The sequence below is a fragment of the Bufo bufo genome, chromosome 2, assembly GCF_905171765.1.
Source record: "Bufo bufo chromosome 2, aBufBuf1.1, whole genome shotgun sequence".
NCBI lineage: Eukaryota > Metazoa > Chordata > Amphibia > Anura > Bufonidae > Bufo > Bufo bufo.
This window is the reverse complement of record NC_053390.1, coordinates 560,126,489-560,151,048: the sequence shown is the minus strand read 5'-3', so window position 1 is coordinate 560,151,048 and position 24,560 is coordinate 560,126,489. Positions and strand designations below refer to the sequence as shown.

Genomic DNA, 24,560 nt, shown 5'->3' with positions numbered 1-24,560 from the left:
GAGGTACCATACCCGCTGGCTGCATACCTCACACTTTTGAATCATCATATCCTACCTTCAATAGTGTTGTGTCTATTATTCCACAACCTCACAAGGTGAGCCTCCATTTGGAGTTTATTATATCCAGGTTTATCCTGGGTGTACTTACCCTATGTTGCACTTTTTGTGTTTACACAGTAAACTTTGCCTTCTATACCTGTACATTGTATAGTGGCTGTACTTGGTATTGTAGCCCAGGTCCATTCACTTGAAAAGGACTGTGCTGGACTAAACTTCACAAGAGACCATGTGACCAATGAAGGTGATGTCCCTGGCTTGGAAAGAGACTGCAGCGCTCTTCAAGCTGCTGTTCGGACAGATATTGATGACCTATCATGAGGATAGTTCATCAAGATTTTACTCCCAGAAAACCCCTTTAATAAGAAAAATCTGTGTACTGTAAAAATGTAAGAACCCTCAACAATATTACTTTATTTTTAAACATTTGATAAAATATACTCTATTATCTATTGAAAAAAATTCCTGTAACCACTACTTTCCTCACAAAAAACGAAGTGTAATTTATGTAGACAAGCAAAAACAAATAATAGTCTTGATGTGCAACCAAAATCTAATTCAATTCAATTCAATTGACTTAATTTAACATGCAAGCTAATATTTATCTAACATTTAGTACTATTAAATACAAAAGCCAAGAACTAATAAAATGATCAAAATAAATCCTCTCTTTAAGCCTAGAAAACCACTTAAAGTAATCACTTCAGAAGTTCATGGTTTGCATGCTTTCCTAAAATGCATTTATAGAAGTCAGTAGTTCAGTGATGGCAAGAAAAATCTGTTCACTTTTTGACAAAAAATGCAGACAGACAAATTATTATTCTGAGTCTAGAAATGCATTTATTTTCATCAAAAGACAATAGAGTACGTTGACAGCTTTTTGATGGATTGAGTGACCAACATGCTGTACCTTCACATTAATATTAAAGTAATATTGCCGCCTTCAAGATAAAATAAAAAAAAGGCACTGCAAATAACTACAGTATATTTCGGAAAAAAAGTCAAGAAGTTATTTGGGAATATTTATTACATAGAGCCCAATAGAAGGAGCTATTTTCTGTATTAGGCTACGGGCTACACGACGACATGTGTCGCGCCACAACACATAGTGCACAACTACACAGCAACATGTGTCGCGCATCATTTTGTCGCACCAATGTTGTGCGACAATTTTTATAATAATAGTTTATGGTGTCACAATGCGACATGCGACATGCTGCGACTGCGACGCAACAAATTTTGCGCAACATTTGTGCGACAAAATGTCATTGTGTAGCCCTAGCCTTAGTCTCTGGGTCTTTCTTTGTAGTTGTATACTAGAGAAAGTTTCTAAATGGCAAGATAGGTGATACTTTTTCCACCTACTAAATATTTAGATCTAACAGATACAGTACATCAGAAATGCTCTGTAAATAACTCCATGCTGTCTAATCATGATCTGCTGCCAGAAAACAAGTCAGTATGGGGACATACAATAGCATTAGCCATTGCTCTTCCCCGTACTGTGGAGGAGATTGCTGCATGTAATAGCAAAGGTTTCCTTCACTAAGGAGCAGGCGATTGTCAGGAAGTAATGCTTCCCTCCCAAAAATCACCCGCTACATTGCTATATGTAATACAGCCTTTAGACTTTTCATCTTAAAAAAATCTTGACAGAATGTCAGGTCTAAAATGACCTTCTAAAGATTCAGTAGCATCACATTTGTTAAATGGAGTAGGGAACATTTGGTGTATTCTATCAAGAACACCTTAAACCCATATTTATCTCTTTACATGGTATTTTTTAATCTGTAAAAGACAATGACCAAAAAGCAAATCAATTAGCAGCACGGTGGCTCAGTGGTTAGCAGCACTGGGATCCTAGGGTCAAGGACAACATCCACATGGAGCTTGCATGTTCTCTGTATGTTTGTTACTCTCCATGCGCTGGTTTCCTATAAAATTTACCCCAATCACTGTTGAGGATGGGCACCTATATGTCAGCCACTGACTCCCCTGCACCACAACTATTCCTGAGTTATGAGCCCCTTGTGAGAGAAGTGCATCACAAATGTTTGTCGCTGACACTGTAGAAGAATACACAGGAGCAAAGTATTCAAAAATACAATTTCCATAAAATATAAAAAAAGGAAAAAAGAGATCTCACTAAGAGAGTTGACTTCTACAGTGGGAATTGAGAAAAACAGGTGAAGCTGAAAAGAAAAGACCGCTCTGTGGAATTTGTTTCTGCTGGGGCAGCATATTGTGTTGTACTGTGGTATTATGTTCTGCTAGGGCAGACTATTGTTCTGCACTATGGTATTTGGTTCTACTGGAGCATTATTTAATGCTGAACTGTGGTATTTAGTTCTGCTGGGGCAGCTTATTGCGCTACACTGTGGTATGTGGTTCTGTTGAGCGGCGTTGTGTGCTGTACTGTGGTACTTTGCGGTATGGAAGTTTTTTCCAGGGCCATTTTGAGTTCCCAGTTCCATCCAGTTGGCAGCAAAATGTTGACATCACTCTTACCTCACTTTTGAAGATCATAAAAATGTGAACATTTTTGGGAGCTTTTAAAAGATGCAATTGTATTAAAATTAGTCTAGTCTGAAAACTATAATAAAACAGTTCTTCCAGGATTGTTATATAGTGCTAGGGAGTAAAATTCTGCTATACTTTCTAAAAAAAAAGAAGAAAAAAAAACTCAACAGATGTATAGTAACATACAGAACATTTTTTTTATAACTATGCAACGTGATCCTGGATCAATCTAGATATTTTTTTTTTTCATACATTGTGGGATCAAAGGAAAATATCACCAAAAGGCAAATTAGGGACTAAGGTTCTGCAGTGCTATTCTTGTTACGTTAATCCTCGCAGAAACATGATGAACCCCATTATAGCTCATCATGAAGAGAAGCTATCAAGTTATTGTGAATAAAGCTGTACTGGAGAAACAAAAAAATGATCTGCTTAAAATGCTAAAAATAGCTTAAAGGGGTTTTCCGATCACAGACAACAGGGACATATAGCTAGGATATGCCCCCAATGTCCCGGGGTCCGGCCACCGTTAAGCGCTCTCCCCATACAAGTGAATAGGAGCACACCGCACATGCCGGCCACCAGTCCCATTCATTTCTATGGGGCCGACAGGGTCTTGATCTCACTGCACTGGAGTAAGATATGCCTAATTTATTAAGCCGCAGGTGCCTCTTAATAAATTAGGCCCATCTCTGCCCTACCGCTTGGCAGAAATTCAAGTCTACTCCAGGTAGGAGCTGGACTAGACTTGAGCTATAAATTATGCAAGTTTCTGGTGTAAGTTATAGCAAATTGGGTGAGCCCTGCTAAGCCCCACCCTCCATGGTGTGTGCCATAATTTGCTATTTTTTTATGTCACAATAGTCAATGTCCTTCACCGTATCACATTTACAGAGTACACATTTAGCAGAAGCAGGATAATGTAAATGCCATACCTTAAATGGAAGACTTTTTTCCACAATAGGGCTAATCGGGAGGGATGTTGTACTGCTGGCTGGACTCAACTCAGAGCTCTGTCAGGGAAATAAGACAAAATCGGTATGTCATTTTTGCAATCTAGTTCTACAATAATATATAAAAAAATGTTAAAATATAATTATAAACGTAGCTGTTTACATGTTTTACTAAATACAATCTATTTCTTCTTTTATGCTTTGGGCTTTTATTTTCCAAGCTGATGTACTATACAGTCAAAGAAGGGCTAAGGTCTTTTGACAGGCTGTCTACTTGTTCATTGGTGAAATGTGATAACAGCAAAGTAACAGATAAAGTTATCAACAGTGCTTGAATGTGTTACTGTGACAGAGAGGGACATGGATAAAGTGATGGGAGAAAAGGTTCAATTTGTTGTAAAATCCAATAATTATGCCTTGAGGCAATTCTGAATATGTGTTACTTATGCCAAAGTATGAAATTACAATACTTTGCATTAAGCACATCTTGCTGGAAAAACTCAGGGAACGTGCCAGCTTCAGTGCATAAAGAGGGAAACACATCATCATGTAGCAATTTTGCATATCCAGTGACCCCCTTAGACTTTTATCTTTGGGGTCATCTGAAGGCAATTGTCTATGCTGTGAAGATACGAGATGTGCAGTACCTAAAACTACGGATACTGGAAGCCTGTGCTAGCATTTCTCCTGCGGTGTTGCTATCAGTGTGTGAAGAGTGGGAGAAGAGGGTTGCATTGACAATCCAACACAATGGGCAGCACACTGAACACATTTTATAAGTGGTCAGAAACTTGTAAATAACTCATGAAAGAATAAAGTTACGTTAAAACCAAGCACACCATTGTTTTTCTTGTGAAATTCACAATAAGTTTGATGTGTCACATGACCCTCTTCCTATTGAAAAAACAAAAGTTGGATTCAAAATGGCCGACTTCAAAATGGCCTCCATGGTCGCCACCCATCTTGAAAAGTTTCCCGCCTCACATATACTAATGTGCCACAAACAGGAAGTTAATATCACCAACCATTCCTATTTTATTAAGGTGTATCCATATACTGTATATATATACACTCACCTAAAGAATTATTAGGAACACCTGTTCTATTTCTCATTAATGCAATTATCTAGTCAACCAATCACATGGCAGTTGCTTCAATGCATTTAGGGGTGTGGTCCTGGTCAAGACAATCTCCTGAACTCCAAACTGAATGTCAGAATGGGAAAGAAAGGTGATTTAAGCAATTTTGAGCGTGCCATGGTTATTGGTGCCAGACGGGCCGGTCTGAGTATTTCACAATCTGCTCAGTTACTGGGATTTTCACGCACAACCATTTCTAGGGTTTACAAAGAATGGTGTGAAAAGGGAAAAACATCCAGTACGCGGCAGTCCTGTGGGCAAAAATGCCTTGTCGATGCTAGAGGTCAGAGGAGAATGGGCCGACTGATTCAAGCTGATAGAAGAGCAACGTTGACTGAAATAACCACTCGTTACAACCGAGGTATGCAGCAAAGCATTTGTGAAGCCACAACACGCACAACCTTGAGGCGGATGGGCTACAACAGCAGAAGACCCCACCGGGTACCACTCATCTCCACTACAAATAGGAAAAAGAGGCTACAATTTGCACGAGCTCACCAAAATTGACTGAGGAAGGGAGAGTGACAATTCCCGAAACGCATCTGGGTTTCACGCCATATACCTGTCGACATATTTTCAATTGCATGGCCATGCAGACAGGACTTTGATATCTGCAAAACCAAACATCAGAAAAAATTGCAGTTCGGAATCATCGGATGAAATACAAGGAATACGTCACTACCGGACCATACAGGAAGTGACGCAAGTGCTACTCCGCGAGTATCCAACGCGGATACCAAACAGAGCAAAGTGAGACGCCGGCTCCATATACCATCCGGTGTGCTCCACGCGCTCTACCCGCACTGCAGGACTAAATTGTATTATCTATACGAAGAGGTAAGCGACATAACAGTCGGCAAGTCCGGTCATCGAACACAGCAACGTGAGACGCTGTACCCGGTGTGCCCCATCTGCTTAGTCTGAGCAAACCGCAGGACTAAAGCTACATACGAAGGGGAGGTAAGCGGCTTAACAGCCGGCAAGTCCATTTTTATCTCACTTCTGTCTACAATATTATTGTATGTTATGGGATTACTACCTGATATATGAAATACTGGTAGACTGCAAGAACCTGTGGAGTTATATAAACATCATACATATCCATTCGGGGATATATTGGATTCCTATGGAGACATAGGCCACAACAGAAGGCCTCACACACAATCTTTGTCATAGGATTGTTTGGACATTGATTACAACCAATTACCCCATTGTGGTTATATTGATGTACTTGTATTTTTATTGTGCTGTTTTATATGTTTTATATTGCTAGCTAACTATATTTTATTTTCTATAATAAATGTGTGCCAATTGGTAGAGTGCTCGTCCAAACACTTTTGTTCAAATAGGAAAAAGAGGCTACAATTTGCACGAGCTCACCAAAATTGGACTGTTGAAGACTGGAAAAATGTTGCCTGGTCTGATGAGTCTTGATTTCTGTTGAGACATTCAAATGGTAGAGTCCGAATTTGGCGTACACAGAATGAGAACATGTATCCATCCTCTGATGGCTATTTCCAGCAGGATAATACACCATGTCACAAAGCTCGAATCATTTCAAATTGGTTTCTTGAACTTGACAATGAGTTCACTGTACTAAAATGGCCCCCACAGTCACCAGATCTCAACCCAATAGAGCATCTTTGGGATGTGGTGGAACGGGAGCTTCGTGGTCTGGATGTGCATCCCTCAAATCTCCATGAACTGCAAGATGCTATCCTATCAATATGGGCCAACATTTCTAAAGAATGCTATCAGCACCTTGTTGAATTAATGCCACATAGAATTAAGGCAGTTCTGAAGGCAAAAGGGAGTCCAACACCGTATTAGTATGGTGTTCCTAATAATTCTTTAGGTGAGTGTACAGGGAGTGCAGAATTATTAGGCAAGTTGTATTTTTGAGGATTAATTTTATTATTAAACAACAACCATGTTCTCAATGAACCCAAAAAACTCATTAATATCAAAGCTGAATATTTTTGGAAGTAGTTTTTAGTTTGTTTTTAGTTTTAGCTATTTTAGGGGGATATCTATGTGTGCAGGTGACTATTACTGTGCATAATTATTAGGCAACTTAACAAAAAACAAATATATACCCATTTCAATTATTTATTTTTACCAGTGAAACCAATATAACATCTCAACATTCACAAATATACATTTCTGACATTCAAAAACAAAACAAAAACAAATCAGTGACCAATATAGCCACCTTTCTTTGCAAGGACACTCAAAAGCCTGCCATCCATGGATTCTGTCAGTGTTTTGATCTGTTCACCATCAACATTGCGTGCAGCAGCAACCACAGCCTCCCAGACACTGTTCAGAGAGGTGTACTGTTTTCCCTCCTTGTAAATCTCACATTTGATGATGGACCACAGGTTCTCAATGGGGTTCAGATCAGGTGAACAAGGAGGCCATGTCATTAGATTTTCTTCTTTTATACCCTTTCTTGCCAGCCACGCTGTGGAGTACTTGGACGCGTGTGATGGAGCATTGTCCTGCATGAAAATCATGTTTTTCTTGAAGGATGCAGACTTCTTCCTGTACCACTGCTTGAAGAAGGTGTCTTCCAGAAACTGGCAGTAGGACTGGGAGTTGAGCTTGACCCCATCCTCAACCCGAAAAGGCCCCACAAGCTCATCTTTGATGATACCAGCCCAAACCAGTACTTCACCTCCACCTTGCTGGCGTCTGAGTCGGACTGGAGCTCTCTGCCCTTTACCAATCCAGCCACGGGCCCATCCATCTGGCCCATCAAGACTCACTCTCATTTCATCAGTCCATAAAACCTTAGAAAAATCAGTCTTGAGATATTTCTTGGCCCAGTCTTGACGTTTCAGCTTGTGTGTCTTGTTCAGTGGTGGTCGTCTTTCAGCCTTTCTTACCTTGGCCATGTCTCTGAGTATTGCACACCTTGTGCTTTTGGGCACTCCAGTGATGTTGCAGCTCTGAAATATGGCCAAACTGGTGGCAAGTGGCATCTTGGCAGCTGCACGCTTGACTTTTCTCAGTTCATGGGCAGTTATTTTGCACCTTGGTTTTTCCACACGCTTCTTGCGACCCTGTTGACTATTTTGAATGAAACGCTTGATTGTTCGATGATCACGCTTCAGAAGCTTTGCAATTTTAAGAGTGCTGCATCCCTCTGCAAGATATCTCACTATTTTTGACTTTTCTGAGCCTGTCAAGTCCTTCTTTTGACCCATTTTGCCAAAGGAAAGGAAGTTGCCTAATAATTATGCACACCTGATATAGGGTGTTGATGTCATTAGACCACACCCCTTCTCATTACAGAGATGCACATCACCTAATATGCTTAATTGGTAGTAGGCTTTCGAGCCTATACAGCTTGGAGTAAGACAACATGCATAAAGAGGATGATGTGGTCAAAATACTCATTTGCCTAATAATTCTGCACACAGTGTATATATAGATACTGTTCCTAATATTTATGTCTAATAAACCCACAAAGTTCTTTCAGCCACATGCATGTCAAAGCAATGTTGGCAGTATTTTTTTTTGTTTGCAATGGAAATTACATTCTCTAGAGCGGGGTACTCAACTGGCGAACTGCAGGCAGAATTGGAGGACGAGAGGGCAAGGGCAGATTAAGCAGGGACTTGTGTCCACATGGTTGCATAGTCCCGCTACTTTCATCCTGACATCACAATAACAGCAGCAAGAGGTTACATCCTCTGCTGCAGTAGCACCTAAGTGAGCTTTTAGCTCCAAAACTCCAGAAATTGTATCTGCCAGTGAAAACCAGATAGCAACACATTGCCTTTTTCTAATCTGTTTTTATTTTCCGATTGACATTTTTTTATTTTATTTGCTGAACATGATTATGGGGGCGGCCATCTTGCCTGAGTTGTCTTTAACAGCATTTACAAAGCATAAAAAAAATGCTTTATGGCAGCCCCATGGGCCATAGACACAATGGACAGGAGGGGACCTCATTGGTTTCTATGGGAGAGTTTTCTAGGCATGTTCTGTGACCTGTGCAGAGGTCATTGTACAAGGGAAGAACAGATAAGCTTTGACAATCACCTATTGTGAATGGTGGATCCTGTCTTATCTATACACAGAGGTGATATCATTATAGAAAGGATTAGAATGAGTCAACTGCAGTAAAGTGATTTGTACAAATCAAGAAGTGACGCCAATTATTAGACATAGTGGCCAGTGCAAAAACTGCAGGATTTTGGGTTTTAGTTTAAATATAAAAAGTGACATAGAAAATTAAGAATAACAATCAAAAATTATTTAAAACTATGTTAAACATAAAAAAGTGATTTAAACAGCAGGACATTTTCTTATGACACATTCCCTTTAAGTGCTGCTGGAGCAAAGGATGAACATTGACACTATAAGCCATGAAAGCATGAAGAGTTGGAGGGAGGGATGGAGGGAGAAGGTAGGGGCCCATTCGGATAGCAGATTTTGGCCTGGACACTGCATCAAACTTCTACCAGCAGCAAAGCTGTGTCTGTCTCTTTATTATTTTCAATGGAGGGCAGTTGGATTAAAGCCACCACATCGCTAAGAAGGGACATGTTAGCTGTCTGCTCACAACTTAGTTGAATTTAAGCTATCCTCCAAGCGGGTCAGTGGCGCCTAAAGAAATACCAGTTTCCGCCATGGTGTCCATGGCAGATTTTGGGAACATCAAAATCTGCCAGGTGAACGGTCCCACAGAAATCACAGGAGTGAACAGTGGGAAAGTGTCACTGCAGGGAAGGGTTACTTCCCATAGAGACAGTGGTACATTTCTATCTTCTCTGTGCATGTCTCTGCCCGTGGATGCTACAATGTACTTGGGCAATTTAAAAGGCAAAATTATACAGAAAAAGAAAAACATCATGATTTTAGATAGGATTACGACAACTCTACATGCCAGGCTTCACCTGTATATGCTATTATGGCAAGTACAGGTGTTGCCTGGCAAATAGCGGTAACCTGCATATGGATCCTTCTGCCAGATCGCATAGTGTATGAACCTTAAGGGTTCATGCACACGACTATATGTATTTTGCAGTCCGCAAAAACCGGATCTGCAAAAATTACGAATTGATGTTTGTGTGCATTCCGGAACCGAACAGCTGGCCCCTAATACAACAGTACTGTCCATATCCATGCGGACAATAATAGGACACATTTAATTTTTTTGCGGAGCCGAAATATGGACATATGGAAATGGAATGCACACAGAGTAACTTCCGTGTTTTTTTGTGTGCACCCATTGAAATGAATGGTTCCGTATATGGTCCGCAAGAAAAAACGGAACTGACATGGAAAGAAAATACATTTGTGTGCATGAGCCCCAAGACAGAGGTTAACCTGCACTGTGTATATTTACTCAATGTACAGTACAGACCAAAAGTTTGGACACACCTTCTCATTCAAAGAGTTTTCTTTATTTTCATGACTATGAAGGCATCAAAACTATGAATTAACACATGTGGAATTATATACATAACAAACAAGTGTGAAACAACTGAAAATATGTTATATTCTAGGCTCTTCAAAGTAGCCACCTTTTGCTTTGATTACTGCTTTACACACTCTTGACATTCTCTTGATGAGCTTCAAGAGGTAGTTCCCTGAAATGATCTTCCAACAGTCTTGAAGGAGTTCCCAGAGATGCTTAGCACTTGTTGGCCCTTTTGCCTTCACTCTGCGGTCCAGCTCACCCCAAACCATCTCGATTGGGTTTAGATCCGGTGACTGTGGAGGCCAGGTCATCTGGCGCAGCACCCCATCACTCTCCTTCATGGTCAAATAGCCCTTACTTTCAAAGTTTTCCCAATTTTTCGGCTGACTGACTGACCTTCATTTCTTAAAGTAATGATGGCCACTCGTTTTTCTTTACTTAGCTGCTTTTTTCTTGCCATAATACAAATTCTAACAGTCTATCCAGTAGGACTATCAGCTGTGTATCCACCTGACTTCTCCTCAACGCAACTGATGGTCCCAACCCCATTTATAAGGAAGAAATCCCACTTATTAAACCTGACAGGGCACACCTTTGAAGTGAAAACCATTTCAGGGGACTACCTCTTGAAGCTCATCAAGAGAATGCCAAGAGTGTGCAAAGCAGTAATCAAAGCAAAAGGTGGCTACTTTGAAGAACCTAGAATATGACATATTTTCAGTTGTTTCACACTTGTTTGTTATGTATATAATTCCACATGTGTTAATTCATAGTTTTGATGCCTTCAGTGTGAATCTACAATTTTCATAGTCATGAAAATAAAGAAAACTCTTTGTATGAGAAGGTGTGTCCAAACTTTTGGTCTGTACTGTATGTACTCAATGGAAGGCAGGAAAGGTACAACTGATTTTGTGTTATTACTTTAGTTAGGTTGAATTGTCTGTGATTGTGACTTCAACAGCAATTGGACCCCTCTTTTTAAGATTCAGATCAGAAATCTAGGTAATTCCAAGGGGTTCATGTACTGTTCTTTCAACTGTATATTTTGTGGAACTGTTCAAAGTGTAACCCATTGAATTTGACAAGTATACTATAGACTGGTTTCTCTTCAAATAATGATAATAATGTTTTCCTCTAGTGCAGGGATCATCAACCTTCTGCTCTCCAGCTGCTGTGAAACTACAACTCCCAGCATGCACACTTACTTGGCTGTTCTTGTAACTCACATAGAAATGAAAAGAGGATTCTAGGAGTTGTAGTTTCAGAACAGCTGGAGTGCCAGAGGTTGCTGATTCCTGTTCTAGTGCTATGGTATAAGTAACATGAGTTTCTTATATCACTAGCCAGTGGTCCTCCGTGTTTAGCACATATGCCACATGTGATTAATAGATCCCTTTCATGCATTTTGGCCTTAATGACCAAGCAATTATTATTATTATTATTATTATTATTATTTTCTTCATTTTTTGAATGTTTCCTTCCAAGAGCTATACCTTTTTTATTTTTCCATGGATGTAGCCATATGAGGGCTTGTGATTTTTTGGGCAGGTTGTAGTTTTTAGTGGTACCATTTTGGGGTACACATAACTTTAATAATAATAATATTAATAATATATTATGTTTAACTTTGATTAACTCTTTCTAGGGGAATAGCAATACTGTCAATGAGTTTTTATGTTATAAGTAAGGATGAGCTAATCGACTTCAGATGCTTCATCCAAAGTTGATTCGCATAAAACCTTGTTGTAATAACTTTGTGAAGTAATTATTACTGTAAAAAACCTGGATACCGAACTCGGGTTCCGTTCCAAGTGGTACCTTGGAACTGAATCTGAGTTCGGTATCAAGGTTTTTTACAGTAATAATTAATTCACAAAGTTATTACTTCGCAAAGTAGTAACTTCGGCCCATCGGAGCCAATACATTCTAATACTGTATGAAGTTTTATGCGAATCGACTTTGGAAGAAGCATCTGAAGTCGACTCCCTCATCCTTAGTTATAAGTTTTGCAACGTTTGTTTTTCAGCATAAGGCTAGGACTACACATCGACAAGTGTTGCGCTTATTCTAGCCAGCAGTCTAGGAATAAAGCCCCTTAATGACCACCCTAGAAACCAGTATTGGTGGCCATTAAAAGGTTAACATTCTACTTCTCCTCTTTTGTGAATCTACTGCTGGTTTTAGCCCTGCTGCACCCTGCTCAAAACCCTGACCATGTACGGGCACCCTTAGATTGTCAGTTCAAAAAAAATACCAAAAGAAAGAAAATGGAATGCATTACCTCCAGCTAATGTAAATCTCAGATATACAATCTACGAGCTCTTCTCAGGCATGCAGATTTTGTAACACTGTCAATTGCTTTAACAAAAATCACCTAAGTATGTTTGACAAACGACTGTTGACAGCTGTCAGCAATTTGATCCATTTTCCTGTAAATTTGCAAGTTAGTTGCAGACAAACATTTCTCTGGATGACAGATACACATCAAGTTCAAAAAATAATTTACTCTCACACCTTTCAAACAAAGGCAGCATAGTTGCTTTAAAGTTTCTGGGGTGAAATAAGAGACTGGAGTGAAAGTAATTATTGTCACAGGCTAGCGGCGCATACAGCATTATTAATATTTCTCCCCTTTTTAAATATGCAAGACAGTTTTTCTAAACAGCTCTGTCCTTAATTACAGAGTGCTGGCCAGACTATCTATTGCATCTCATTTAGAAACTTGTGCTAGTTTAATGAGTACCAGTAAAACTAATTTCAGTTCATGCTGTGTTTGCTTTATAGTGTGTTATCGAGTGTCCAATACGTATTCTGTTTGCCTCAGATTTCAATGAGTAATTGGCCTAGCGGTTGCCAGAATCCTACACTGGACTGTACCGTAGAATTCATCATTTAACCATAGGCTAGCAATTTAACGTTTTGAGTATACTGTAAGCTGAAATCCAATACCTTCTGAATGTCACAGAAAATGGTTAACTTCATAAAACGCAATATGGGAAACGAGACTGGAGTATATGTACGATTAGGGTGGCTGCACACAGTGCAGATTTATGTGCAGAATATCTACATGGAATCTGCACCAAAAATGCACATATATCCGCACTACTTATTACTTTTTTTGTGCGTTTTTTACGCTTTTTTTTGGTGCGGATTTTCTTCAGATCTTACCTCGCCATTGAAAAGGGTGAAAGCTTGAAAGCTTTATGCGACTTGTTCCATTTCAGCCAAGCCTGCCAGACCACACTTGTGACTTTTGAAGCATATTTGCGATATTTCCAGTGGTAAATTGCGACTTTTCTCTCAGACTCGGGCCATTTTTGTTATTGTTTTGTTTAAGTTGAATGTCAAATAGAAAATAGTGCTATATATTTGTATTCACAAATAATCTAATTGCAATTTTTTTCGGCACTTAGCAACATCCCTAGCAACCAATGGGAACGTTGACTATAGGAGTAGTGTTGATCGCAAATTTTCCGATTGCCGATTTTCGCAATCAAGAAAATAATGACTGGAGATCACGAATTCTCGAATTCGCGAACATATGACGAATATTTACCCAAATATTAGCGAAATATTGCGAATTCGAATATTGCCCCTGCCGCTCATCACTGTTGTCCACAACAATTTGAGCCATTTCTGCCAATAAGAGGATGATAAATGAGGCGTAATATGTGCCAATTTGATAGCCCCCTTCCCCCCTACATTGACATTTATAATTTATTTCTGGCATGAAACATTCTTTATGGTGAAAATTCTGGAGAAAACAGTTGATATATTTGGTGCAAATGAAAACTCTATTCTTTTTGGCGCATTTTACGCCACAATTCTGGCGCAACATGTTTAGTAAATGTCCCCCAGTGTATAAGATAAAAGATGCTTCAGAATTGTTACTACTGTGCAAGTAGTTACTAAAACAGATATGTCATAAGAGGTGAGAGGTCCTCTTGAAATTCATGTTTCTAAGTGGTCCCCAATTGGCTTAGGTTACTGCTTACCCCATAGTTTTCAAACAATTTTGTAGCTAACTTCAATCACACCTAGTAGAAGAACACCCAAAGTGTTGAAGGGCTATCTAGACATACCCACAAAAAAATAAAAATAAATCAACTGCGTAATCCCCAAGCTAGTCTGTGCCATAAACTGCATAAAAACGTCATACTGCATGTGCAAATCTGCGTTAAAATTGGTTCGTCCTGCTGTGGACAAACCTGATTCATTCATCTGCATCATTGAAATTCATTATTATCCTTACCTCCGTATATGCATTAAAGGGGTTGTGCAGACCCTATACACTCTATTGATGAACTATGATCAATGTCTGATAGATGGGGGTCCGACACCTGGAACCCCCACAGATCAGCTGTATGAAGAGGAGGCAGGGCTCTATGCGGGAGCTGTTTCCTGTTCATTACACTATGCATCGTTGAGGAACTCTCAGTGGTGCAGTGTAATGACAAGAATTTGCCTCCTTTCACTTGAATGGAGCGAGTACTTGTAATTACACTATGCTGCTGCTCCAGAAGAGACAAAGTGTGATATAATAAACAGGAAGCAGTATTCACATGGAGCACCACCTCCTTTTCAAACAGCTGATCGGCATTGGTGTCGGAACCCAACCTATCAGATATTGAAGACTTATCCTGACGATATATTATCAATAAATATGACCTGTACAACCCCTTTAAAATGCATTGCCTCCAATGTGGCTGTTTAAAGATGGCCACTCGAGACTACATACGTCTTGTGCATACGCCGTTACTGTGAGTAGCGGTGCATGCATAATATGTATTTTTTTTTAAGAAATCTGAAACCAGATTCATAAATAATTGTGGCACGCGCCATGAATCCAGGTTCGGATTCTTTATGAAATTCCTTTATGGATCCACTGCTACTCACAGTAACAGTGCATGCGCAAAACTAAAGAAATGTGACATTAACTGTGGCAATCTTTAAAGAGCCTCATCAGAGGCAGCACGTTAATGCATATACAGAGATAGGGATAATAATGAATTTCAGTGATGCAGATGAACAAATCGGGTTAGTCTACAGCAGGATGAACCAGATTCACTCATTACTACTGCATACCAGTTACCAACCACATTTTGAAGATTCATTAACTGTCCTAAAGCCATCACAGCTTGGCCCTTGTTAAAGTAATTTAAGCCATTATACTCGTTCATTCTTCTCACTTCCAAAACTTCAACTTCAAGAACTGACTGTCCAATTGCTACCTAATATATCCCATTCCTTGACAGGAGTGAATGAGATAACCAATGTTATTTATAATACTTCACCTGGTTTTAATGTTAACTATCAGCATCTAAGAGAATTGCTGGTAACAAATTGCGACCATTGGGCAATGTTCGACATATAGCTGTAGATGACAGCTAGCTGGGGAGGTCCATGACAGTTCTCACATTATATTTGCATGAATAAAACATTCATTTTAAAGGCATGAAATGTATCTAAGCTTTGCTTGAAGGAGCTGTAAACTCAAAAGACCTGAAGGAAAATGCATCTTTTTGTGGATTGTACGGCAGCAGACGTGAAGCTAAAATTAATACAGAGAAGTTGACAAGTTACCTAGGGCGAGCAAAAGCAACAAAGAAAAATGTGGCAATTACCATCTAAGCTCTACAAAAAAGGACATATTTGTAAATGAGGCTACTAGGTGACCAGAGTTATCATTGTTATCCGTCAATTTTGTTACTTTTTATTTCCTGCAGGAAGAACAGAATAACACCAACGGCGAGACACAAAGAGCTTTATACTCAATAATCCATTATTAGGAACCTGCAACAGGAGTGAGTGATTATTTAAGGGTTTGTGGAAGGGTTTCATACAGTTATAGCAAATATAAGACAAAGAGGAAGATGTATGTCATAGCAGAGGCTGGTAAACTTATTGTAATTTAAATTACCCCACACCCCCACTGGGACCAGAACTGCAAAGCTCCATCCATTGTGTTAGAATGGAACTGGCTACTAGTGTTGAGCGCAAATATTAGAATAGTGAATTTTAATCTTGAATATCAGCTCTTTGAGAATTTGCGAGTATTTAGAATATAGTGCTATATATTCGTATGACGAATATTCGTCATTTTTTTCCATCTGAACACGATTCCTCCCTGCTTCTTGCTTGTGGGCCAATGAGTCATTGGCCCACAAGCAACTTTAGCAGGAAGGAATCATGACTTCAGATGGAAAAAAAATTATGAATATTCTAAAAACGAATATATAGCACTATTTTCTATAGTGCTATATATTCGTTTTTGACCCACGCCTGTATTGAGAGCGCAATATTCGCATATTACGTGATAATTACCTTGCCGATTTTCACGTTAATAAAAAGAATGTCGAATATACAAATTTGCGAATATATGACAAATATTCTACAAAATATTTGTGAAATATCACGAAATCTAATATGACCCCTGCAGCTCATTACTACTGGCTACTGCAGCGCTGCTCCCATTCACTTTAAATGGAGCATTGCTGCAGTAACCAGGCCTGTCCACTGCACAACAGATGGAGCTGTGTAGTTCTGGTGCCAGGGCTACTACAGAACAGCTGACCAGCGGGGGGGGGGGTGAAGTATCAAACCACTCTGGATCAGATGGTGATAGTCTATACTGAGGATAGATGAAAAGAAATGTCTAGTGTCTTCAAGATCCTAAAACTGGAACTTTATTCGTACATGAATTCATCAAGGAACGAGTAGCCATAGATAGGCCAAACAGCGCTTGCATGTTTCGGACTCAAGTCATGTCCTTATTCATAGCAATATATTTGGTACAATGTAACACACTTTTTAAAGTACCTAACAAGGTAATCAATGGAAGAAACCAGCCACAGATAAAACACGCCTGTGCTCCCAGTCCTCAGATGATTGTTGGTTCACCTCTCATTAAAACTATATACAATGTGCATCAAATTTGTAGGGGGAGCTTTGTAATATGTATCAATGTTCTTAATGGACATTTTTATTTTTGTTTGAATGTGCACTTAAATGTTCAATTGTTTAAAAAGGTTCTTCACTAATACAATGCTTCCCCTACAGATGTGATGCAAGTACATTTGAATATATCTTTTATGACGGGTGAATGAACAATCATCATGGGAACTAGGAGCACAGGAATGTTTTATCTGTGGCTGGGTAGATCGTTTTTGACACCAAAACTGGTCATTTAAAGAGGAGTCACCAAAAAAATGCAATGCAATCTAAAAAAATCAGGAACAGTAGAGTGAATTGATATATTTTTGTGGGAAAAGATTCAGTATATCTGCAGCCCTGTGAATAGCTATTGGTACAGGAGGGAGGAGTTATCAGTGACTGACAGCTATCTCTCTATGCACACTTATACACACAATGCTATCAATGACTGATAACACCTCCTCCTGTACAGATAGCTGTTCACAGGAAGTGAAAAAAGCAGGGATATAAACGTATAAATTACAGGTTTTACTGAATCTTTTCCAACAAAAATATATATCAGCTGAAAAACCATTTGCATGGATAATTTGCGATCTACACTACTCATGAACAGCGTCATCTATTGGTTTCAGTCTTATGACAAGAGTAATAGTATTGTCATAAGTCTATGAAACCAATAGATGGCGCTGTTCATGAGTCATGAATAGCGCCATATATTGGTTTCATAGTTTTATGACAAGATTATTAGTGTAGCCTTTTGCATGAAAGATTAGCGATTAGAATATTCGCGATCTACACTACTCATGAACAGTGCCATCTATTGCATTCATAGTCTTGTCATAAGACTATGAAACCAATAGATGGCGCTGTTCATGAGTCATTACAAGCAGGGTAATAGTCCTCAGATACACCTTAGCAAGCTTATATTACCGCAGATAAAGTGCTAGAAGATGTGTGAATGATAGCAGCAATCCGATATACACCTCAGTGTTAGCGCAGGCTATTATAGGTGTGTGGACTCTGTTGAGCAGTGTGCCCCACTTACTAGAACCCCAACAAGACATAAGACTATGTCATAAGACTATGAAACCAATAGATGGCGCTGTTCATGAGTAGTGTAGATTGCAAATTTTCCATGCAAATGGTTTTTCAGCTGAAAAACAAGGCAGATTCTTCTCATTTGCATGTCTTTCCCATATGCCCATGTTTATGCAAATGAGTTTTTATATGACAAAACTGTATAGAAAGGTTATTGAATATTATGTTAGGACAATCTGAAAACTTTGTCTCCCTAATGAGATTGATCTCGTTACGCTGGTCCACCCAAGCCATCCAACAGATCTGAAGTAACTTTGAGGCTTACTGGCTCTCAGTCAGATGAGAGTTGGTTTGGAATGTCTCATAGTGCACAAGGCTGCCATTGTAAGGTATGCTGACTCAGCCTGTTATCTGTCTCATGGATAGATTGATGGCTTGCATATACCTGGCTTTTGGCATATAGCCTTTGTGTGGTTGTCTATTGTATGACGTAGATAATAGGAGTGAAAGCACCATCCAGCTATCCTCTTAATGCTGTTTCCAAACCATTTTGATGGATTTTCCATCAATTTCTAACCTTCTTCCGAGCAGGGGGTGCCTGGGGTTCTCCTATTGACTTCCATTGTGCTCGGGTGCTCAGTAGAGCAGATGAGCATACCGATGTGTTCGGCCAGAGCACACGAGCACTTTAGTGCTTGATCAACACTAGATAGATTTTGGTGCACATTTATTAAGACCGGTATTTCAGACGCTGGTCTTAATAAGCGCATACCTGGTGGTGGATCCACCAAAGTTATAAAGAGGCACCGGCCTCTACAAAACTTTGGCGGGTCCTTTGCCACTTCCTAGCTGTCTTACATTTAGACCATTTTCTATGCCGAAAACAGGCATAGAAAATAGTAAATGAGACAGGCTTGCTGGCCCATCCCCTTCCCCATGCACCCCACACCAACATTTTTAGACCAGGCGTGAGCAGGAAGAAGTTGCAGAAAATATCTATGCGCCAGAATCTGTGACAGAAATAAGCCTAATTTGGGTGTATTTCTGTTTGATAAATTACCCCCTTTGTTTTTATTTTTAGCTTCTGGTCATCCAGTGTCATTTTAGGTCCTTCTCCTCTGTATTTATGGTCCTAGATTAGGCTCTAATAAGAGTCTTCCTGTAATTTTACTTAGAATGCACTCACACCAGCGTTTTTGCTGGATCCGTCAGCAAAAACGCTTCCGTTCTGATAATACAACCGGCTGCATCCGTTATGAACGGATCTGGTTGTATTATCTTTAACATAGCCAAGACGGATCCGTCATGAACTCCATTGAAAGTCAATGAGGGTCAGAGCCATTTTCTATTCTGTCAGAGAAAACAGATCCGTCCCTATTGACTTACATTGTGTGTCAGGACAGATCTGTCTTGCTCCGCACCACATCGCAGACAGAAAAACGCTGCTTGCAGCGTTATTCTGTCTGCGATGGGGACACAAGCAAACAGAACAGAATGCATTCTGCTGCATTCCATTTCGTTCAGTTCAGTTTTGTCCTCATTGTCAATGAATGGGGACAAAACTGAAGCATTTTCCCCCGCTATTGAGATAGTATGGCGGATCTCAATAGCGGAAAGGGAAAGCACAAGTGTGAAAGTGGCCTTATTCCTATTGAGTTTGTTGGAATTTTTTCATTAAAAATTGTACTCTCATATTTGGTAGCTCTATTTGTGTTATCTCAATTGAGATACATAAACTGAAGGTGTTATTCAAGTGTGCTCAGATGTCGTATAGCTCGATTTCTGAGTTGAACCTTGCTCAAATTGTCTCAAATATGTTATAAATTCTGCCTACTTAAACCACAGAAAATGTTTTCACTGCTACTCCCAGTCATCTTAGAATGCTTTATCATGGGCCTATCAAGGACATTTAAGTGGTGGTTGTAAACCGCTTGTACTATATTTTAGATATGTTTATTTTCAGAAACATAATGTAAAAAATTGTTATTGTTGGACATCTTGTGGAGTCTTATAAATTGTTGCCAGCACTCCAGCATGCTAACAGTAAAATGAGCGCAATACGGTAGGTATTTCATCTATTTAAATTCTCCCTTACAATATTTGTCTTTTTTTCTATTTTTTTGTCTTTCTTGCAAAACATTTTGTAATAGAAAGTCAAGGGCAAGAAATGTACTCAACCAGTCATCCTTATAAAGAGTATGACTATAAGCATAATTACTTGCCTTGCATGCTATTATGATCACTTTTAGGACTTGGAAGAAAGAGGATTGTATACAGAATATAAATGAACAATGTAGAGACAAAAATATCCCCTAACGCTGCAATTTAAGATTATATAACCTTGCTTCAGTGCAACAAATAAACAGAAAATCTGCCAGCACAGAGAAAAATCTACTTTTCTTTAGAAAAATGACCTTTTAGCCGGTCTCTACTGGATTATCTTTTTACATTTCTTATCTGTAATCTGTCATTCGGCTGTCTTGCCTTTTCACAAAAGCATGAAATAATAAAGTCTGTCAATTTGCCACCCATGGACAGCCAAAAGCAAGAACTGTTTGTCCTTCAGTAAGAAGATCATAAATCTTGAGTTTCTAGTCCCCACTTTGTTTTTAAAGATTTCCCGAGGCAACTATTGTTATAAGTGCTAAAATAGTTTGAACTTCCACAACCTCATACTGCTTCAAATGACCTAAATGACCAACGCGTGTCACATCACAGTATCACTTACGAGAAGAAAAATGTACTTTCTTACATATGGGAAAAGCATGTCAATTTGAAATGAACAATATATCTATATAACAGCACATGAAGTATATATATATTGAAAAGCTAGAGAGAGCAGAGTAGGAGACGTGAATTAATAAGACTGATATGTGACTCCACAATGGATGACCATGTTTTACACCCAAGCCTTGTTCTGTTAGATGTAGTAGAGCTCACAAATCAGTATGTCAATGATCTGTGCAGATCACAGTTTTTATTAAAGGGGATGGCCACTTTCTGGTTATCGTTGACCAATGTGTATGTAAGATAACAATATGACACTTACTAATATAGTCTTTGTTGAAATTCTGCACTATTTTCTATATTTCATAAGATATGCCAAGTCTACTGCGCCATCCACATGGAGGTCTTGTCCATAAAATGGCTGCTGATGGAGGGTCATATGATCAGACAAATCACCTCCATGTGATGTCTCCTTTAATCAAATACACTCATCTATAATGACAGGGACTCTTCAAAAGAATAAGGTCTCTCACATCTTCTGTGTCACAGTAGATAAAAAGAAGTCCAATACTAAATATTGGAGATGCATTCAATCCAGCCGCTCACTAAGCTCTTTTTCAGTTTGCATATGGCACATAATACTATTTAAAAGAGACTTTAATTCAGTAATGAAGGATCTGTTTTAAGAATATAAAGTGTCTTCCAGCCAGAAAACACTAATCTGCTTTATTTTGGCAAAAAAAGATGTTTTGGCACCCAAGGCAGTTATGTTAAAAAGCACCCTCTCATCTATGCATAATTACTAGTCACACGAGAACACTCTAGTGTATACCCCTGATCCAATGACTTTACATTGATCAAATTAAGTCTTTTTTACAAGCCATAATAATTGTGAATTTTCCTTGATAATAGTCTGGTGCCAAACTGTATAATTATTATCCTCCTGATAATCCAAATAGTAGAACAGGCTCAACCTCTGCCACCAAATGCATCTGTCTTCTGCCAATGAAGCTGGCTATTATGGCTATACATATACTACTATGCAGCATCTGGCTTAGGGATAGCATGCAGTAGCCACATACTGTAACTACTATTAAGGTTTTCTATGAATGATTGAAGCTAATGTCTATGCTCTTATGTCTTTACAGTTCTCAACCATATTCTGAGCCATTCAAAAAGCCAGCTCGAACATTTAGAATTTAATATAAAGTGGCTCTGCTTCTCCCACAGTAGTGACCTGTTATTGGTGGGATTATTAGAACATGCCTGTGTCAGCAGGAGGCTGTCTGATTATTTAAGCAGTTTAGCATACTTGCTATCTCTTTTCAGGTTGTTTATGCTCTAAGTTTTAGGCTACTTTAACACTTGCGTTTGGTGCGGATCCGTCATGGATCTGCACAGACGGACCCGCACCGATAATACAGCCGCATGCATCCGTTCCGAATGGATCCGTTTGTATTATCTTTAACATTGCCAAAACTGATCCGTCTTGAACACCATTGAAAGTCAATGGGGGACGCATCCGGTTTCTATTGTGCCATATTGTGTCAATGAAAACGGATCCGTCTCCATTGACTTACATTGTGTGTCAGGATGGATCCGTTTGCCTCCGCATCGTCAGGCGGACACCAAAACGCTGCAAGCAGCGTTTTGGTGTCCGCCTTCAGAGCGGAATGGAGGCGGAACGGAGGCAAACTGATGCATTCTGAAAGGATACTTATCCAGTCAGAATGCTTTAGGACAAAACTGATCAGTTTTGAACCGCTTGTGAGAGCCCTGAAACTGATCTCACAAACGGAAACCAAAATGCCAGTGTGAAAGTAGACTTACTCCAGTATGCCATTTAGCTCTGCTATGTTCATCTTTGCTACATCTGTTCAACACTGCTACACCCAACCCTGCTACATAAGCCCAACTCTGCTACAGCAGTTCAACCCAGCTATGTCCAACTCTAGTACACCAGTTTAACTCTATTAACTAGAAAGAAAAAATACACGCACTTCACTGGTGCACTTATTTGTGGCAAAAGCATTTAGTGGCCTATTTCAGAACAAAAATAAAATTATATTCTCAGTTCACTTCTGCAGTTATATGTGTTGAAAGCGTTTAGTGGCCTATTTCAGTACAAAAAGAAAAATATATATGCATTTTCACTTTTCAGTTATTATTATTTCAGTACAAAACAAAATATATTCAGCGTTCACTTTTGCAGTTATTTGTGGTAAAACCTTTAGTGATGTATTTCGGTAGAAAAACAAAATATATTCAGCGTTCACTGTTGCAGTTATATATGTGGCAAAACCTTTAGTGACGTATTTCGGTAGAAATCAATTTATTTAGTCAGTGTTCAGCGCCGCAATGCCGTTGTCTTTAGTTGTGTGCCTTTAGTTGTGTATTTCAGTAGAAAACAAAAAATGTATTCTTATAAAAATGTATCCTTATTAAGGAGGGGTCCACAGGTTCACGGAAGCAGTGGCGGTAGCAGTAGTCAGTGCGTAGTGTTGTCAGTAAAATCACTTACTCTGCGGTGTGGCAGTTTTTTGTACAGCCTCCGGAGGCCATATTTAGAATCTATGGGCAGAAAGTAAAGCGTGGCCAGTGTCCCAATGTTGGCACCACGCCCCTGAGTCAACATACGCAGCATGGCGGTCCAGCCTGACGCAGCAACTGCTGCATCACCCAGTGGCACAAAGCCGATTTCAGACATCAAAGCTCCACCACCTCAGGCGAAGGGAGCTGTCTGTCGTTCCCATCGTCTGCTGTTCCTGATGCTCCTGCTCCTCCTACTCCTCATCAGTCATTCCATCAGCAATCAATCACCGAAGTGATTGCCAAGAGACAACAGTATGCGTGCACGCTTTCAACGGCGCAGAAGCTGAACGTGCTGCTGTCTAAGTTGCTGGTGCTGCAGTCCCTCCCTTTCCAAGCGGTGGACTCTGCACCTTTCAGAGAACTGATGGCTTGTGGCGAGCCGAGGTGGAGAGTCCCAAGCCTTTAGTGACGTATTTCGGTAGCAAAAACTAATTTTATTCAGCGTTCAGCACTGCAGTCATATGTGGTAAAATCTTTATTGACGTATTTCGGTCGAAAAACTACATTTGTCTGTAGCTACTAGAGGCCTGTTCATGCCAGGCAGGTTCCGCCAGAAGTATCTGGGTCGATGAGCAGCAGATACCGCACTTGCAACCAATCTTGACAGGATTCGTCTGCAGGTGGAGAGAAATTGATATTTTGAATGCTTTCTCCATCGTAACCACGTCGTCGAATAAACTGAAGACTGGCGGATTCTCTCCCGTACAAAACACAGAAGACATGCAAATATTCCATTCACTTGTTATCTCTGTTTTAGATTAAGTCCTGTTTTTTTTTGGCATTAGCAATACTAACAGGATCCGTTTTTTGTGGTTTATTGTTCTGATGGATCAGAGGAAGGGCAATTTAATCAGTGACGTAAACACAAACTTACTGCTGACATCCTCTCCACTCTGTCGGGGGGCTCTACTTGTATAAGCGCTTAATAGAAAAGTTTCTGTTCTATTAACGGTGTAAAATGAGTGCGCTTTTTCTTGGCTCTAACATCAACCTGTAAGGTTGAGTTTAAACTTGAGTTATTTGGTCAGTTTTGCAATATACAAAATAAGTAGGATCTCACAGCACATATAGATGTTCAACTTTTAAAGTAACTGATACAAATGGTCCTTCTGACCTGGGTACGTCTTTTTTATGTGCTGTATATTTTTAAAACTTCACTTTTATTTA

At 39.5% G+C, this 24,560-nt stretch overlaps 1 protein-coding gene across 2 annotated transcripts in view; it reads right to left on the bottom strand.

Annotated features, from left to right (window-relative positions):
* The window catches only part of CCSER1 (coiled-coil serine rich protein 1), a 1,167,669-nt gene that overhangs the window by 319,610 nt on the left and 823,499 nt on the right, over positions 1-24,560 (bottom strand). For both annotated transcript variants that reach the window (XM_040418157.1, XM_040418158.1), the window contains exon 7: positions 3,513-3,590. In XM_040418157.1, the coding sequence (XP_040274091.1) occupies positions 3,513-3,590 (78 nt within the window). The remainder of the gene's footprint in view (positions 1-3,512; positions 3,591-24,560) is intronic.